Source organism: Protopterus annectens, chromosome 1.part0, assembly GCF_019279795.1.
Source record: "Protopterus annectens isolate FY-2018-M chromosome 1.part0, PAN1.0, whole genome shotgun sequence".
In the NCBI taxonomy this organism is placed as follows: Eukaryota; Metazoa; Chordata; order Ceratodontiformes; family Protopteridae; genus Protopterus; species Protopterus annectens.
The window spans coordinates 1,866,405,041-1,866,425,716 of NC_056725.1; the positions used below are offsets into that span (position 1 = coordinate 1,866,405,041).

General features: G+C 42.1%; 1 protein-coding gene across 1 annotated transcript in view; it reads left to right on the forward strand.

Moving 5' to 3' along the window:
- The window catches only part of CPLANE1 (ciliogenesis and planar polarity effector 1), a 4,248,669-nt gene that overhangs the window by 768,474 nt on the left and 3,459,519 nt on the right, over window positions 1-20,676 (forward strand). Inside the window, exon 10 of the mRNA XM_044076333.1 lies at window positions 4,046-4,204. Within this exon, the coding sequence (XP_043932268.1) occupies window positions 4,046-4,204 (159 nt within the window). The remainder of the gene's footprint in view (window positions 1-4,045; window positions 4,205-20,676) is intronic.

The window sequence follows — 20,676 nt, forward strand, 5'->3', positions numbered from 1 at the left end:
TAGTAGTGGTTGTACATATGTAGTCAGAAAGGTCGATAGAGGTTCTGTTAGAGACTCCATGCCCGATACAGTTGGTCTCCCTGGTGGTTGGGTTGTATGTTTATGAAACTTAGAAACCAGAGCACCCAGATGAAACCCACACAAACACTGGGAGGACATACAGACTCCACACAGAAGGCACCTGAGCGAAGAATCAAACCAGAGAACCTCTTGCTGTCCGGCAACTACCACTGCACCATACACTTGACACAACTAAATATCTCAATTTCACAGCAGAAGAAATATGTAAAAAGCCAATTTTTTTTTGGGGGGGTGCAAAGGCCCAAAACCAGAGACACGTTTTAAATATTGCTTGTATAATCTTAGAAAGTTGCTAAAATACTGTTTTGTGTTTCCATGTGTTTCCAAAGGCTATCATTATGTAGTGAATTCTGTTCTCACTGATATGACACAAAACCACAGATTTTAACTGCCTGAATTATAAGTGGTGGTGTGGGTAGAGAATGCAGGTCCTTGTTTATAAGGTTCAGGGTTTGAACCTGGTTAATTTTTACCACCAGTTATAAGTCAGTGGGGCATTTTACTTACACACACACACCTTCCTTACAGCCTATGTACAATCATTTTCTGAATCCTGTTCAGTTATTTCTGTTCCTAAATTATTTTTTAAGTTTAGCTGCACTTGGTCAACTATTTATTAATCCTTAATGTGGCCAGCAACCTGTCTTAAGGCATAGCCTTTGGGAAGTTGACTAAATGTTAACTGTTAAACAATATAATCATTATTTTTTAGCCTTATCAGAATAGAAATGTTTTCTACTATAAAGGTAATTTCCCAGCGAGATGACTTATAAAGTGTTTTTTTTTCAGTATATAAACAATTATATAATTCAATATAATTTTGTTTTCTTTTTTAAAAAGCCATCCATACAGAGGGCAATAGGGGTACCATCATTGTATGGCAGTCAGCAAGAATAGCTGAAAAACATTAACTTTCTCTCTCTCACTCTTCTTTTTCCAGTGTTTTATTTTTCTGTCTTACCGTTTTTAAGTGGATGCATAGAGACCAAATTAAGTTTTCCCAAAATGAGGAGCAGCACATAAAAACAGCATCCTGCACTATTATATAAACATTTTAGAACACTCTATGAGGTGTTCTTTCTGCAATGGTATGCAGAGAGCATCTTTCTTAGTTTTATGTAGTATTCATTTTGGTGCAATATGAGGCACACTTGTAATGAATATCTTAAACAAAAAAAATATTGTGTCATATCTGAGAAATCCACCATTATCTTCTGTTCAGAAGAGAAACTCATTATTTCAAGTGAATGATTAGCATTTCACCTTAAAGGTTACTGCATCATTATAAGTGGTGAGTACTTCTTACAATTCATACAGGATTAGTGGATCATATCTGTGTAACTGAATATCTTAAATGTCAGGGGCTCTAAATTCTTCCATCATCTGGGCAACTAAGGGAACTCTGCTTTAGGACAGTGTAAACAGTATTCTCAAATCCAGCTATCAGCCACAGTCTGTAATTTCCAAACAGGAAAGTAGACATTCTTCAAGGAAATTGTTTTATATTTGATTAGATTTTAAAGCCACTAATTTCAAGGTAATGACATTTTAGAATGTTTTTTTCTCTCTGCTTTTACACTAAACACTGCTAGTGCTACCAGGCATAGTTCTGCAAAGTGATATCATATGCAGGAAAAAACAGATGAAAGCCAAGCTGAGCAACTTTAATGGTACATCTTATGTTTTTGCAGTGACTCTGCATTTGATTTATCATAAAGTAAATTTAAAAGTATTTAAACTCTTTGCTGTTTATTAGTACACTTCAGTGATGAATATTAAGGCATGGTATTTTTACTGTAAAAGTACAGCCTTACAGTAAATTGACTGGGATAACCAAATGTACAATGCTGTACAAAGTGCTGACAAAGAAAACACAACAAATTTTAGTTTTTGTAACACTAGCTTATTTACCAGGCTTGGTTTCAAGATTCTCCTTATGTGCTACTTCAAACATGCCTACATTTGGGCTAGTAATAACAGGGCTGAACAAAAAGAATTGCAAATGTTGCTGTATCCACTTAGGCAGTGTTTCCCTGTTTATCTACGCACATTATTGTGAAGCATAGCAGCAATATCACAGAAATACACACACACACACACACACAGCTTCCTTACAGCAGAAAACTGCAAACGGACCTTCCTTACAGCAGAAAAATACAGAGGAGCTTCCTGACATTAGAAAATTTCAAACAGAGCTTCCTTACAGCAGAAAAATACAAACGCTTCCAGCATAAAAATACAGAGGAGTTTCCTTACAGTGGAGGAGCTTTCTTACAGCAGAAAAGTACAAATGGAACTTTCACCACTTAATGAATAAAACCAGCTAGCTTACCGGGTGTTGACTCTGGCAGCAGGTGTGCAATACTGTGGACAGTTTTTATGTGCACTTTTGTGTTTGAATTACGTTAGCGTGCTGTGCACGCATGAGTCCTCCATTGGGACCTTAAAGAAAAACTCCATGTTGTTACAGATCTTGCAGCTGTAAAAGTGGCGGGGCGCTCCCTCGCCCTATGGTTTTGGCGCCTATGACTCTTTTTCCTTCCACCTCCCAAATGTAGTAAGCTAGGGTAATCTACCTGTATAGCTAAGGCTACTGCAGTAGTGATTTAATATAATGAACATATTAGGGTTGCATATATAAACTTGCCACAGCTGCAGATGTTTGAATGATTACTGCTGCAGTAGCCACTCCGTCCCTCTATTCCTCTTGTTTTTTTATATGTTTTTTATGCCATTGTGTGGTTATTTAATTTTGGTTCATCCCAGCATTTGGCCTTTCGGGGCTCAGCCTGCCCCCCTCTCTCTCTCTCTCTGTTAGTAGGAAAGCTCTGAAGGGCTTGGCTCCCAAACTTGTCTTTTAGTCAGCTCAGCTCGAGCTGCCTGACAGTTTGGAGGTGAGATGGGTGCTATGAAACTTTGGAAGCTGGCCAGCTGGTATATCCTTGGTAGGATATAACCCATTTAGCTATGGCTGTTGGAGCATGATCAATTGGATATCTACTCTGTTGGTCAGTTTACTTACATAACTGTATTTTCTTAGCTTTTGGGCTGTCTGGTGATTTGTACATTGGATTATCTTCCCTTCACCTCTGGTTAAGCACCACAATGCGTGCATGGAATTGCTTCTTTTAAAGCTTTTTATTAAAAAATATCCATGTAAAATAGACCAAATAGTGGGAAAAATGCACTATGGCACTTAAAACTCTACGAAGTGCCACATTGTATATGTTAAGTGCTTCTGTACAGTTTAAATTAGTCTTCTGCAGTGTAGAGTAAAATACTAGCTCCATATGCTTTACACACACTATGTTGACTGTGTATACTGATGTTTAAAAATGTCTCTTATTCTGATGAATATCATTCATTTTGAGTGTCCATGCCATTATTTTCACTATCAAAAAGCTGACTGATGTGTTACAGAGGAGCATAACCAGAAGGAGACTAAATCTTAATGGGCTGGATTGTGCAGATACACTAAAGGTGGAACACAGTCTGAAAAAGGAAGCAAAATAATGATAATGGCATTTAACATAATCAAGAAGTAAATGGTGAGGAATTTATTAAGGTTAAGAGAGAGAGAGAGAGGCAGACGTGTCATGTACCAGAATAAGAAGGGGAGGGATTTAGAAAGGAGCTTTTAGATAAGTGTTTCGTAAAGAGCATCATCGTCATATTATTATTATGAAGATGATGATGATGGATGAAAGGAGTGTGCTTCCAATGGTTATGGTCTTTGCACTAAAATAGGTTATAGACTGCGGGACATTTGGTGGAGGACTGCGCATGGGATTCTGGGTCTTAAAGTAATGAGCGACTCTGCTTTGAAACTAGTTGCAGAAATGGGTGGATCTGATAGAAAGTTCATTTTTACTAACATATGTTTATATGAGGAACTTGTCTGCCTTTTGCAGAGTTTTGCAGTTACTTTGTCATTTTATTTTCATTGTACTCCTATTTTCTACAGCCAGAAGAAAAGAAGCTCAGACTGTGCTCAGTATCCTCCCTAAAATCATTACTTTTGAAAGCGAAACATAGTCCAAGTTCTTCTATTTCTACTGTGCCAGCATTTCTGCAAGATGACGATGAAACATTTGCTCTCTATGAAAAATCAATGCAGCAGCAGGTATATAGTACTGTACAACTTGTTAGGTTGGTTTTGTGTGATGTCAAAACTTTTAGAAAAATTCTTTATAGGAGTTTTTATATTTTTAGGATTTCAAGCTTTATTAAGCTCATTTAGAAATTCAGAACAGAAGCAAAGTTTATGCTCTTACTACTTACTGTATTGCTCAATAAAACTGGTGTGCAGTTTATCGATGTTATATTTACAGCATGGTGTCAGTTTTATGTTTATCAGTCATGTTCTACTCTCTCAGTATGGTGTTCCTTAAAGGTATTTTGCTATGTAGAGTAATAAAAGTCTTTTTTCAGGGGGAGTTAAAAACATATCTAGGATGTTCTTTGCATTAAGCATCAGAGCTAATTCCAGAAATAAACAGAAAACTAAGGATCTTTACAGACTGTTTATTGACTATTTTATTGAATAGCTCATGTACTGTGGCTTATCTTTTAGCATAAGTAGCAAATGAACTCCTAAGGAAATTGTAGTCGGCACCAGATCTTCTCTTTTGTGGTTCATGCAGATATTACAGACCCCAAAGAAAAGGTAAAGAAATGCTTTGGCCACAGCTAAAAAGTGCTAAAAGGCTTTGTGCATGTTGGGATTTCCAACTGTTTTTCATGTTTGTGTGCCCAATTTTCATCATAGCCTTTTTAAATGGCCCAGAGATGTACACTTTTTCATAGAAATGTTGTCCCCTCTTATATTAGGGCAATTTTACATAGTGACTACAGAATTGCTGTATGACACTGAAAAAGTGAAGTTGAGCTTTGAAAAATTTACAACATATTTTGGATAGGTGCTTTGAGGCTGTGTCTACACTGCAAGTCTGAGATCATAGTAACTGTGAAGGACATATACAGCTCTCTATTGCAGGGGGATAAAGCCCTGATTAGGACCCAGATAACCTTAATTTGAATAGAGGCCTATGTATTGAAAGAGCAGGGCAAAGGAGGAATTGAATGGCTTACTCCATCTCAGCCATGGAAGTGAGAGGGAACCATAGTTCTCAAGGCTGATTTGGTACCAAGCAAGTAACAGTCTGCATGACCACAGTGGTCATCCAGGAAGATCTAGGCTTACAGGACTGCTGTGTTTTTTGAAACATGCTTATGTTATGGGTGGGGTGTGTTGGATGGCCTGTGTGGTGATGTGTGCTAACATCAAACACCACAGTAGGAGATTATGGTTATAGGAAAAAACTTACATTGCCTCTACCCAGTATGATATAGGCTGGTAGCAAAGTGAGAGTGTCATGCATTAATTCCATAGCTACAGATAGGTAGACATAGCACAGTCTCATTAGGGCCCTGGTCTCAGGGAAGCCACACTATACGCAGGTCAGTGGAAAAGAAGGTTCCCTTCCTCTGCAGAAAGGAAAGCATTTGGTGTTGCAAACAGAGGCACAAGGCACACTTGTGATTGCTTACATGATGACTCGCAGTAGATGGCTTTTACATGAGTTGTATTCCTTTAGAAGGGAGGCTTAATGACTGGCAAGCATTGGAGCAAAAAGACCAAGGAAAAATGTTGACCTCACCTTTAGCTTCTGTTATTTATTCTGTTTTTGCTATAATTGTAGAAAGCATGTTTTTTTATGGTGCCATTCATAAACAAATCTGGAAATGGTCAGTGTCTGCCTAATAAGTATCTATTTTTCAAAGCATTCTCAGTTAAGAGGTCTGTCTTTTGGCAGAATGTAAGCTAGAAGGTGATCATGCATGTAACAAAATAGAGATTAGTTTTCATGGTGGAGCTTATGCTCCACACCTGTTCCCTGATGCGAGTGACCTAGCCTGTTTTTCATAACTGGTAGGATGATGCCATTTCCCATTCACTCTTCACTTTTTTATTGTATGATTTATTCATTTGTCCTCTGTAATGTGATATAAACATTTTCGGAACTCTGTATTTTTATTTTTCTCCATCTTCATGTGTTCACTCTGTCTTTGCACCTTGAAATTTTATTGTGGGTATACTGTTGTAAAAAGGAGGTTTTGCTGGAGGATGCTTACAAACCTTTTTGTTTCTACTAAGTGCAGAGCATCACACCTTAGATTGTGAGTTCAAAGCAGAATTCAGCTTAACTCATACCTACAAATGTATGACTTAACTAACTCATATCCTTGGGAACAGGTGTTCATGTGATCAAATACTGAAAACAGGAGCACCCTCCACAAATCATCAGACACACAGAATCCTGGGTATCAAAAAGCTGTTGTCAGTCAGAGGGCTGCTTTAAGACGTTATCCCATGACTGACCGATTTTATTCTGCCCTGAATGCTTACCTCCACCCTCATTTTCAGAGTCTATATCCTCAGCCCAGCCCATTGTTTTTAGTCTAGAAGTTATCAGTTATCTCACTGGTGGTGATCTTTCTTAAGGGAGGAATTTCTACTCAACACTTATCAGTTAGTCACCATTTTTTTTTCTAGCAGTACACACACATCCTCCTATTGTTAGGTAGCTTGTCATACCAGTGAGCCTCCTGCATTGGCATTCTTACACTTGCACTTTAAAACCATTGATCACAACTGTGTTTTCTGTTGTAGGTTGTTCATCAACCACTTTTGTTAAATCTTTTGAGGGTTAGTAAGCATAAGAAAATATCTTTTATTTATAATACTTTTATTATGTATGAATGATGGTGATTATAGTACAATTCAGAATGGAATGCTAAGGACAAAGGCATTTGGGGTCCCTATCAAGCAGAATATCATAGTTTTATCAACGTCTTCATTACAATACTTCTTAATAGCATATGTAAAGTAGAATTTTTTTTTTTTATCGGCATGCTTTTTGCCCTTGCTCTTGCTGAGCATCAAGCTTTCCCAGTCAAGAGATGTCGGGGGTGTGGAATGCATCATTTAAGGAGCAGTGAGGGTTGCATGGTTGCATGTATTGTCACCAGCATTCCAGCAATGAGGACTTTATTTGCCCTAACTTCTCCCTTGGGTGGGGGGCGCTTGACCCACATCACCATGGAGGCCACTACAATTCTCATACGCAAGTACACACTCCTGTCCACTTATCAACCAGTGGCTTGGTCCTTCACATGTATGCATGATCTCTCAGGTTGTGAACCCATCTTCTTTCTCCAAAGGACTACTGCAGCCCCCAACTGGCTCTCACCTCTCCCTCCACCAGCTCTGTCAAGCAGCTGAGCCACTACTTGGTCTTTGGTTACCTGGGTTGTAGTCAGGACTTCAGTCCTATATGTCACTGGTGCTTGCTTGCATGTGTGAAGTAGATTCATCGAGGTATAAATTACACTCCCAAAATTTTACATTGTTCAGGTTATCCCTAGCAAAGTCATTGAACAGGTGTTAGTGTAGTATGCCTATAACTAGGAAGATTCTCATAATCCTTATTTGCTAGCTCACTGAATGGAAATTATTTAAAATGCACAAAGCAACTTACGATTTAGAATCCCTTCTATTAAAGATAAAATAAGACACAAATCCCAGGAATGAAGAAGCTGAAGCATTCTGAATAAGGAAAACTTCATGAGTAATGCTAGAAAAATGTATGAAGGAAGCACCTCTCTGTTGTATATTTATTCCATATTTGTTATCTGTAGGAAGGTCACTGTAACAGTAAATCATAACATTAGGATCTGATGTTCTCTCTTCCATTCAGTTCTCAATGAATGGGTCTTTGGATCCAAGTAGGATCTGACTTCAGCCACTCTCAAGCTTCAGATCCAATGCTGAGGCTTCTCCCCTTACCCATAATTACCTTGTACTGAGCAAGTTAATTCAGATCTTGTTTGCCACAGTAAGCTACAGATGTGGTCCTTTGGTGCTCTGGTGTTTAGAGGGAGAAAAGTGGCATTTTTTTCATTATAGTCTACTGTCAGGAGTTTTTTTTTCATCCCATATGTATGTATTTCACACACACACACACACACACACACACACACACACACACACACACACACACACACACACACACACACACACACACTCTGGCTGTACTTTAATTCTTTTTAGTCTGTTTGGTTTATTCTTACTTTCATCTGACAGTTTTTTTCTCTTAGCTCTCCTTGTTCTCTCAACAGTGAGAGTTATGACAAAGGGGGATACTACAAGCCCAGCTATCTGGGATTTTGTAAATAATTATATGTCATTTGTGAATATCAACATGATTTATATAAAAGTATGACAAAGGGAGATACTGCTAGCACAGTAAATTTGGAATTTTGTAAATAATTATACGTCATTGGTGACTATCGAAATGATTTCTGTAAGATGCTGGTGTTACAACTGTATTAGAACTGTATGCTATGTGTATATCAAACTGCTGGTCCAGAAGTGTGTGTTGAAAATGGTTTGTAAAGTACTGAGCTTAAAAATATAACCACAGTGTACCCTACTGGAAAAGAACAGAAATGGACACACAGTATTGTAACTGTTTAAATGTATATATTTTAATAATGGAAACTGGAACACAGGAGGTTAACGTCAGAAAAATAGCTGAAATTCAATTACTTTATGGCCAGGCCATAAAAGGTGTTAGCTTTCAGTTTCAGTGCAGTAACAGACATGGTCTAGAACTAGGGAACATTTTGTCTTGGAAGTGTTTTATGACTTCCAGCAAGTACCAGGATCTGAGAAAAAGTCCTTGTGTATGTATTTTCACAGGTAGATGCTAAATACTGCTAGCTTTCAGCAGTGGGGGGTTTTACCTGGGTTAAAGTCAGATGACAAGAAATCATGGCATTCTGAAAGCTATCCCAGCAGTAACACTTGAGATATTAATTTTGAGAAGTCTCTTAGATAGAGACACCATTCTGTACTCTGTCTTTGACCTGACAACATCCAGATCCACTCACCACATCTGCCTTGCTGCTCTAATTAAGTAAGTGTACTAGGGAACAGTATGCTCGTTGTTGGTGGGGCGTCACAAGAGTATTTTTCTGGTGGTGTTTTGATTGTGTTTTGTTTTTGCATTGATGTCAGAGAAACCCTCTGGTTTTAAAAAGTATGTGGCCTGAAGCCACAAATTGCCAAACTCTGACACCCATCAAAAGTACATCTATTATTTAGGGGCTGTACATCTGGACTTGCAATGCAGGATTTGTGAAGCTTTTGTGCACAGAACGATCACTGAATGCCAGAATAAGCTGGTATTATAAGGGCTTGTTCCTCTGCAGGAGAAAGTACCTGTTCTCATCTCTCTGGCTTTTTGTTTCATCCCTGATTGCTAAGAAGCCAACTGATTGAGAGAAGCAAATCTGATTAATCTAAAGAAAAAGAGAAACAAAAGAAAAAGACAAGGTTAAGTCGAAAGTGGGGAAGAAAATGTCTTCAGAGCATTCTCACTCCTCGTCTCCAGCTCCAAAGATGATGAAACCATTAGAACCAATCTTGACTTTGGAGATGATCTTATCAGATCAGCTACTCCTCCACTTCTTGAGCTTTGATTTATCCCCAGGGCTGATCCCCCAGATTGGGGTCTCCAATTCTGCAAAAAAAGATTCTTTCACAAGATCTCCAGGGCTTCTTTCTTTGCTTCCTGTCTTCATTCAGCCATGTCCTCCAGGAGTCTTAATGAAGTGGACATGAACAGGATGATCCATCTGGGGATTCTCCTGGCTGTGGCTCCTGCATATCAGAGGAACTGTTTTCTTCCCCTCACCAAGTGCTAACTTCTTTTCCTATCTGACCAGTGGTAAAGGAGCAGTTGGATCTGAGTTCTGTTCTGGGGTATGCCTTCTGAGCTGAAGATGTGGTCTTCTTCGACTCCAACAGTTTCTTTAATTTAGTCTGCTCCAAATATTTTAGTGTCTTCTGGATATCAGAGCTAAGTAGTCAATGCAGACTCTGAGGGAGTTGGTTTTGAGCTGAGACCTTTGGATCTGTTACCCCCTCTTGGAGCTTTGGTGTTGGACAGCTCAGCTCACATCATATTCAGATCTGAGCCAAACGTTTTTTGGGTCGAGCCTCCATGAGTGATTTCAGCTTCTACAGTGAAGCCTCCCAGTCACAGAAGGTACTCACTGTGATGGATAATAAGGATCCATGAGATCCCCTCTTGAGAATGGCACTTCTGGAGAAATCTTAGAACTGCTCAGAAAAGAAAGGAGGTGGTCCACTGATGCACCTTTCCAGCAGGAGTCAGTTTTCCTCAAGGCTTTCTAACCTGGTCCATCTGCTTCTTGGGTGGTTCCTCATGCATATGAGATGATAGCCTTGATCTCTAAGTGTACATGGAAGGAGTATGGCATAGCTAAGCCTATCCCTTGTAAGCCTGACAAATTTCTTGTCATCCAAGGATTTTCCCTAGTGGAGCAAAAGCCCTGCTGTTGATTCTGTGGTGGTGGGAACGGCAGCTACCAAAAAGGAACTGGTAGAAGATAATTCCACTGCCTATCCATGTGCAATTGGACATGTTTGATGGGCGAGTCTGTGCTTTGGTGACCTCCGCCATTAGGTTGCTGAATTACCTGGCACATGTCACTCAATTTCAGAGAGATTTAACCAAGGAATTCTCCTAATCTCTCCAACTCCCTGTCTGTTGTTCAGAGGAAATTAGTTGGCTCACGGTTAGCTACCCTTCAGTCTTTTTAAATGTCTCAATACACTTCCAGTGCCACAGAAAACATTTGTAGAATAGTGGACATTAGAATCACTGGTAGCAGACGTAGGGATATGACTGTGATTTTGTGGACCATTTCAAGACGCCTTTTGTTGATGCCCCTTATGATGGATTGACACTCTGGTCTGAAAGTGAAAGAAACACTTTCCAGAGGAATCAAGTTTTTCTACCCTCCAGATGACATTTTCTAGGAGTCAAAAGGATGGTAATAAACTTTGATTCTGTAAGTCGATAGGGTTTTCTCCTGGCACTTCTGGAAACAGAACCCCTTGTTGCAGAGGGGAAAACTGTAATAGTGGACTTTGCCTCCGGGGCAGAGGTGGTCCACACAACCAGGGCTTTTGGGTCCCTTCTCCAAGAGGCACTGCCAGTGTTCCTGAATGTTTCCCTGAATGCCGCATTCTGGAGGCAGTCGGAGGGGCACATGTTCATCGTTTTACACTGCTGCAGTCATTACACTTGGGTTATCCTGCCGTCAGGCGGTTCCCCAGTCGGCCTGAGTTCCAAAGTCTTGGTCTGGTATCAGTTGCTGTCGCCTCCTCTCTGACGTCAGTGCGACAGGGGTATATAAGATGCAGCCGACGCCATTTTCTTCAGTCTTTCTTGCCGCGCGGTGCCCGAAGCAAAAGCAGTTCGCAAGTGCCAGTTGGCCGACTCCTGAGATTTTCATTCCGAATCCAGAACCGAAGTCTTCTACAAAGATAAGTACCCTGTTAGGGAAACTTTTTCTTGCCTCAGACCGATGTCAGTAAAAGTTAATAACTGTATTTCTTGTGGGAAGCAAATACCTCATAAGGATTTCCATTCCTGTTGTATCCCATGCCTAGGCCCAGACCATGACGTCACTGGTTGTCGGTTTTGTGCTAGGTTTAACAAGCGCACTATTAAATGTCGGTTTGATTTTGCCCGACATTATTTTGGCAGAAAATTCAATTACACCATGCCGTCGGAACTTCTGACGACCGGAATACATAAAAAGCGCAAAGACAAGGACAGGCATCCGAGGCCCAAAACTGATGAGGCCTCTTCTAGGCCAGTCGCCGGTTCTCCGATTTTCAGCGAGGTGCCTTCGCAGCCCCTGACGACCGCTTCTGCAGAACGACAGGCCACCTCCAACTCCTACGTGGAGCTGGCTGGGCCTTTGGACGCTCAAGTTTTTCAGCCTAACTGAAATTAACCCTTCAGAGGGAACCGAAGTAGCTGAGCAATCCACAGCTTCAGAGGGTGTTTTCAGACCTTAGTACTCAGTTAAGCATTAAACCCTCTGCTAAGTCTAAGCCTCCCTTAAAAACAAAGAAACAAATTCAGCATTCTCCAGGACAGGCCTCCATGCCTAAGAAACAAATGCTCAAAATGGCTGAAGACTTAATCACCCTGATCGGGGGGTCCCACCCTCCACCTGATAAAAGGCCCAGACAGGATGCAGATTATGAATCCTCCGACCAGGTGTCCATTTCCTCAGATTCATCCTCAGACCTAGGATATTCTTTACCCCCTTATGAGGATTCTGATGCTGAGGAATCAGTTCCATCAGCCTCTCCGCCTGAGGACTACTCCTTTGGGGAAACCTTACATACCATGAGGGAGCATTTCCATTGGGAAGGCCAGGATTACTCGGAATCCAAGAAAAGGCTCAGAGACTTTCTTTTATTACCTCAACACAGATCCCTTGCTATTCCGCCAGTGCTAGATATTGTGGATGATGTGTATACTGAATCCAGCTTAAATCCCGACTCCCTCATCTCCAGCCCCAGTTAAACCTGATAGATATTACAGAGTCCCTGACTCACACAAATTTCTGTGTAAAAGTCCTGTTGCTGACCCTGAAGCTATTTCTCAGGGACCCAAAGGGATTAAGACCTCATCAGCAAAAAACCCCAGTTCCCTCTGACAGAGATTCCAGAGCATTAGACAGATGGGGAAAGAAAGTATATATGCCTGCAACTTTAGCAATGAGAGCCTTAAATTGCCAGTTTCACATGCTAAAATATCGACAATTTTTGATGTCTCAGTTGAAACAAAAATTGCTTCCAGATTCAGATCCTCCTAATTTTAAAGAAAGGCGGGATTTATTGCATGCAGCTGAACAAGTGGGAAAACATACTTTGCAATTTGGATGTTCATCGTGTTACATTGCTGCAGTCATTACACTTGGGTTATCCTGCCGTCAGGCGGTCCCGTAGTCCGCCAGAGTTCCATAGTCTTGGTCCAGCGTCGGTTGCTGTCGCTTCTTCCCTGGCGTCAGTGCGCCAGGGGTATATAAGATGCATCTGATGCCATTTTCTTCAGTGTTTCTTGCCACGCGGTACCCGAAGCAGAAGCAGTTCGTAAGTGCCGGTTGGCTGACTCCTGAGATTTTCGAAGTCGAATTTCAGATCCAAAGTCTCCAATAAAGCTAGGTACCCCATTTGGGAAACTTTTTTCTTGCCTCAGACCGATGTCAGAAAAAGTTAATTGTATTTCTTGTGGGAAGCAAATACCTCATAAGGACTTCCACTCTTACTGTATTCCATGCCTAGGCCCTGATCACGACGTCACTAGTTGTCGGTTTTGTGCTAGATTTAACAAACGCACTATAAAAAGACGTTTTGATTTTGCTTTACACTACTTTGGCCGAAGGTTCAATTATACTATGCCGTTGGATCAACCGATGACCACAATTCTGAAAACAACACAAAGACAAGGATAAAGACAGGCATCCGAGGTCCAAAACCGACGATGAAACCTCTTCTAGGCCAGTTGCCGGTTCTCAGTGAGGTGCTTTCGCAGTCCCTGGCATCCGCTACCTCAGAGCCACAGGCCGCCTCCGACTCTCACGTGGAGACAACTAGGCCTCTGGAAACTCAAGGTATAGGGCCTATGGAAACTAATCCCTCAGATGGGTCCGGAGCCGCTGAGCAGGCATCGGCTTCTAAGGGTGTTTTCAGACCTTCACAACTTACCATTAAAGCAACAGCCAAGACAAAAGTACCATTAAAGACAAAGAAGCAAGTACAGCATTCTCCTGGACAGTCCTCCATGCCTAAGAAACAGATGCTTAAAATGGCCGAAGACCTCATTACTCTAATCAGGGGTTCCCATCCCCCTCCTGAGAAAAGGCCTAGGCTGGATACTGACTATGATTCTTCTGATCAGGTTTCCATTTCCTCTGATTCCTCTTCAGACCAGGGATACTCTCTACCCCCCTATGAGGACTCTGATGCTGAAGAATCTATCCCTTCAGCCTCTCCTCCTGAGGATTATTCTTTTGGGGAAACTTTACATACCATGAGGGAGCATTTCCATTGGGAAAGTCAGGATTATTCAGAATCCAAGAAAAGGCTCAGGGATTTCCTTTTATTGCCTCAGCATAGGCCCCTGGCTATTCTGCCTGTGCTAGATATTGTGGATGATGTGTTCTCTGAATCCAGCTTATCTCCCGATTCTTTGCCCCCTGCACCAGCTAAGCCAGAGTCCCTGACTCTCACAAGTTTCTTTATAAAAACCCTTCTGCTGATCCAGAAACTATTTCCCAGGGTCCAAAAGGGGTTAAGGCTTCCATTGCAAAAAATCCAGTTCCCTCTGACAGAGATTCGAGAGCTTTGGATAGATGGGGGAAAAAAGTTTACACTTTTGCAACTTTAGCAATAAGGGCTTTAAATTGCCAGTTTCACATGCTTAAGTACCAACAATATTTAATGGCTCAGTTAAAACAGAAAATGCTTGCAAGCTCAAGCTCCTGACTGTAAAGAAATGCAGGATTTATTGCATGCAGTTGAACAGGTGGGAAAACATATACTCTGCAATGTGGTTTTGATTCTTTAGCGGCCTCTTGTAGGGCCGCAGTTACAGGTTCTGTGATTCGAAGACATGCTTGGTTAAAGGAACAAAGTTTACCTGATCATGTTAAGGCAAAATTATTGGATGCTCCTTTACAGCATGATGCTTTGTTTGGTGGTAAGGCAGAAGAGGTGTTAAAAGAAAATGGAGGATAAAGCTAAATCTATGCAAACAGTCAAGGATTTCTTACAGGTACAGCCACCTCGATTTAGCAGAAATTGGCCAACAAAGAATTGGTCCTTTCCAGTGTCAGACAGGCCACAGGGAGGCAGATACAAATTCCCAAGAGGCAGATCTCAACCCCAAGGCTCTAACAGACAACGACAGTGGGGCACCTCCACCCCAAAAGGAGGTGAGGACAAGTCTCAACCTTACAGGAAACAGTCCCAATGACTTCCCCCTTTGTATGCCAAGCAATTCCCTTTTGGCAGCCCCTTTAGGGGGAAAACTAGCACTTTTTTCTCAAAACTGGCAAACAATCACCCAAGACAAATGGGTTCTGAATATTGTGTCTCAAGGTTACAGGTTCCACTTTCATACTTTACCAAGGCTAAAAGGAATGCCAGACCTGCCAGAAAATCAATGGGCAGAGGCACAAAAACAAATTTCAGCCCCCATGGACGTGAGAGCTATTCAAAAAGTACCACAACAGGAACAAGGACAAGGATTTTACTCAAGACTCTTCCTGGTCCCCAGAAAGTACAAGGCCTGGAGGCCCATACTAGACCTTTCAATTCTAAATACTTACCTGGAAATTCCAAAATTCAAAATGTTGATATTACAGCAGCTTCTACCCATGCTGGGCAAGAAGGCTTGGCTTGTTACTCTGGACCTCAAAGAGGCATACCTGCGTGTCCCTATCAGACAAAATTGCAGAAGATACCTCAGATTCAAAGCTGGTACAATGCACTACCAATTCTCTGCACTGCCCTTTGGCTTATCTACTGCGCCCAGGGTCTTTACAAAGTGCCTGGCACCAGTAATTGCATTTTGCAGACAAAAAGGAATTCAAATATATCCATACCTGGACGACTGCCTCATTCAAGCAGAGACAAAGGGCATCCTTTTACAGCATCTGGCATTTGTAAAAAGATTGCTAATTTCTCTAGGGTACACAGTAAACGAAAAGAAGTCAAAACTAGTGCCCTCACAACAGATTATATTCCTGGGTGCCAGCTTAAATACAATGGCCCAGATGGCTTATCTCACGCCAGACAAACAAGTTCAACTAACTCAATATTTTCAATTACTGGCAAAAAAAATCCCATCTCCCTGCAAGAAAAATTCTGCAGGCCCTGGAATTCATGGCATCCTGCATACTACTAATACCATATGCCAGACTGCATATGAGGAAATTACAATGGTACCTAAAAAGTGTTTGGACTCAAAACTCTCACAGTTTAGAAGCAGTAATACCAATGATTCCCTGCCTACAACAGGAGTTTCGATGGTGGGCACAGGCATGTCACCTAGACAAGGGTCAGCCTTTTACCCTACCCACAACCAGGCAGACTCTAACAACAGATGCTTCGGATTACGCCTGGGGAGCACACATGGCAGGAAAATGCATTCAGGGCCAGTGGAACACAGACCAGATGCATCTTCACATCAATCAAAAAGAGATGTTGGCTGTTCAAAATGCCCTAACAGCTTTTAAGGACCTTCTGCATCCAGGACAATTATTATTAAAGACGGACAACACCACAGTAATGTGGTACATAAACAAGCAAGGGGGCACTCATTCTTATCCCCTATGCAAGGAACACAGCTCTAACTTATCAAGGTCATCTGCAAGCACAATTCCTGCCAGGAAAGAAAAATATTCTGGCAGACGATCTCAGCAGAAATATCATGGACCTTCACAAATGGAAATTGAATCCACAAATATTCAGCATGGTAACGCAAAAATGGGGATGCCCAGACATGGATCTTTTTGCCTCCCCACTGAATTGCCAACTACAAAAAGTCTGCACAAGGACTTATCACACACAAGCATGGAAAGTGGATGCTGTCTCCTTCAGCTGGAAAAGCCTAAAAGTTTATGCCTTCCCACCACTGCCTCTCCTCTTAAAGGTACTCCTAAAAGCCAGACAAGAAAAACACAGATGATCCTGATTGCTCCAGACTGGCCACGCCAGCACTGGTACCCAATCTTAAAGAACTTAGCTCAAGGCCCACCATGGATTTTGCCTCAAATTCCACACTTTCTGACTCAACAAAACAATCCGATCCTGCACGGTCAGCTCAAAACCCTAAACCTGGCTGCATGGCAGATTCATTAGTCAAACAGGCAACACCTCTCTCTAAAGCTGTTATGGATGTCATTTTGGAGGCCAGGAGGCCTGGCACCAGGAAAGCTTACTCAGAAAAATGGAAGAGATTCTGTGCCTGGAACCAGGCTCAAAGCCTTGACCCTCTTGTCCCAAACATTCCTCAGATTTTACAATACTTAACTGAGATGATGGGCAAAGGCCTATCCTTCTTATCAATTAAGATCCACGCCTCTGCCACTTCAGCTCATTGCAACATGGATCCTCCTTTATTCTCTCACCCCTTGCTAAAGCAGTACCTCAGAGGGGCTAAAAACATGAGACTTCCCCAGAGTGCACCAACACCAACTTGGGACCTCAAGTTCATTTTGGAAAAACTGACCCTGCCACCTTTTGAGCCAGCCAATACAGCCGATCTAAAATTATTATCATGGAAAACAGCTCTGCTCCTGGCAGTAACTTTAGCACGAAGAGTCTCAGAGCTACAGGCATTAATGGCAGTGGAATTTTTTATAATTTTTCATCAGGACATGGTTTCTTTAAGGACAAACCGTACCTTTATGCCAAAGGTGGTATCTAGTGTGGCTCTTAACCAAACCATCCACTTGCCAACTTTTTATCCAAGCCCCCAGAATAAAGGGGAGAAACTTCTGCACTCTTTGGACATACACATGCAGCTACGCTTCTACTTGGACAAAACAAAAGCTTTCAGGAAAACTGAGCAACTGTTTGTAGCATATGCTGCAGGATCACAGGGCAAGGCTATCTCAAAGCAGACTATATCCAAATGGATTGGACACTGTATTTGTTACTGCTACACACAGCATGGAAAATCAGTCCCTAATAACATCAGGCCACATTCCACCAGGGCAACAGCCACTTCAACAGCCTTTCTCAGAGGAGTACCTACCAAGGAAATTTTGGAGGCTGCAACTTGGAGTTCAGTGCACACCTTTTCTAAGCATTACCACTTGCCTCTTTACTCTAAATCCAGAGCAGGATTTGCCACTGCAGTTCTGCAGGGCCTCATAGCCAATCCTAGCTCTTTATAGACCAGCCACCCAACCTTAGCTTTGGGATTCTACCCAAGTGTAATGACTGCAGCAGTGTAACACGATGAACACAGTACAGTTTTGTACCTACCATAAATGTAGATGTTCGAGTGTTCACACTGCTGCAGTCCAGGTTACCCTCCCTCCATCCCCTCTGAACTAGCTGGACTTATCTATACCTTTCTATCCTATACTACCTTTGAGGTGTATTTGCTTGTACCTGAAGGTATTGTTTTTATTTCCTATGTATATTTTTTACTAGCAATATGTATTGCCTACCTACTTGGGGGCACCTGATATCTGGGGCAAGAAAAACTGAAGAAAATGGCTTCGGATGCATCTTATTATACCACTGACGCACTGACGTCAGGGAAGAAGCGACAGCAACCGACGCCGGGCCAAGACTTTGGAACTCTGGCCGACTACGGGGACCGCCTGACAGCAGGATAACCCAAGTGTAATGACTGCAGCAGTGTGAACACTCGAACATCTACATTTATGGTAGGTACAAAACTGTACTTTTTGATTCTTTAGAGGCCTCCTGTAGAGCAGCAGTCACAGGCTCAGTCATTAGAAGACATGCTTGGTTAAAAGAACATACCTTACCAGATCATGTTAAAGTAAAATTATTGGATGCACCTTTGCAGCGGGATGTGTTATTTGGAGTTAAGGCAGAAGAGGTATTAAAGAAGATGGAGGATAAGGCAAAATCTATGCAAATGGTGAAGGATTTCTTACAGGTTCAGCCTCCTAGATTTAGCAGAAATTGGCCAACAAAGAATTGGTCCTTTCCAGTTACAGACAGACCTCAAAGGGGCAGATACAGACATCCAAGAGGTAGAGGTCAACCACAAGGTCCTTACAGGCCTTGACAATGGGGTGCACCAGGTCAGAAAGAAGGGGAAGACAGGCCCCAACCATACAAAAAACAGCCTCAATGACTTCCCATTACAGCTGCCAAACAGCTCTCTCTTGGCAGCCCCCTTAGGAGGAAAACTGGCACTTTTCTATCACAATTGGCATTGGATCACCAAAGACGAATGGGTTCTCAACATTGTATCTCAAGGTTACTGGTTCCACTTTCACACTCTGCCAAGGTTAAAAGGAATGCCAAATCTGCCACCAAATCAATGGGCAGAGGCTCAAAAACAAATTACAGCATTCATGGACATGAGAGCTATTCAAAAGGTACCACAACTGGAGCAAGAACAAGGATTTTACTCAAGACTCTTTCTGGTTCCCAGAAAGGACAAAGCCTGGAGGCCCATTCTGGATCTTTCTTCTCTAACCACTTACCTGGATGTTCCGAAATTCAAAATGTTGACACTGCAGCAGCTTCTTCCCATGCTGGGCAAGAAAGCTTGGCTCATGACCTTGGACCTCAAGGAGGCATACCTGCATGTCTCTATCAGACAAAACTGCAGAAGATACCTCAGATTCATAGCTGGTTCAATGCACTATCAATTCTCTGCACTGCCCTTTGGCTTATATACTTCGCCCAGGGTCTTCACAAAGTGCCTGGCACCAGTAATTGCATTTTGCAGACAGAAAGGAATTCAAATTTATCCATACCTGGACGACTGTCTGATTCAAGCAGAGAGCAAGGACATTCTTCTGCAGCATCTGGCGTTCGTAAAAAAGTTATTAAGTTGCCTGGGGTACACAGTAAACGAAAAGAAATCAAAACTAGTGCCCTCACAAGAGATATTCCTGGGTGCCAGCTTGAACACAACGTCCCAGATGGCTTATCTCACACCAGACAAGCATGGACAACTGACTGAATACTTTCAACTGATGGCAACAAAGACTCAACTCCCTGCAAGAAAAATTCTACAGGCCTTGGGTTACATGGCATCTTGCATACTACTAATTCCATGCCAGACTGCATATGAGGAAACTACAATGGTACCTAAAGAGTGTATTGTCTCAACACTGTCAAAGTTTGGAAACAGTTATACCAGTAATTCCTTGCCTACAACAGGAGATGTTCTTCATCTCACATTGCTGCAGTCCTTACATATGGGTAGTCCGCTGTCCTCGGTCGGCCCGAATACCAAAGTATTAGGCTGACGTCAGTCAAGGCGCTTTAGACTGACATCAGAACGTCAGGGTACAAAAGCGCATGACCGACGTCATATCCTCAGTCTTTTTTGCCGCATGGTCCGATGCAGAAGCAGCGTTGCAAGTGCCGTTCGGCGTTCTGAAATTTTTCGAGTTCGGAGTTTCAGACCGAATCCAAGTTGGCTAAGTACTCCGTTGGGGAATATTTTGTTTTTTTCTTGCCTCAGTGTATTACGGATGTCAGAAAAAGTGAATAACTGTATTTCTTGTGGGAAACAGATACCGCATAGGGATTATCATTCTTTGTGCATTCCTTGTTTGGGGCCTGAGCACGACGTTGTTGGGTGTCGCTTTTGTGCTAGGTTCAATAAGCGCACTATTAAGCGAAGGTTAGATTGTGCTAGGCTGGTCTTGAAGCGGTGCAATTATAATATGCCGCCGGATTCTCCGGCCCGCTTCGAAGAAGCGCAAAGACAAAACAGTTAAACCCAGGCAAGATGAGTCGTCCGTTACGGACGCCGGTTCTTTAGAGGCTTCAGTGGAGCCAGTGGTTCCGACGGAGACTTCTTTGGAGTCTCAGGGGGAGACTTTGATTTTGCAGGATGTGGCCTCTCAAGAGGCAGGTCAGGCTGAAGGGGCTTCTCAGGTTACTGTACTCCCCTCCCTTCCTAG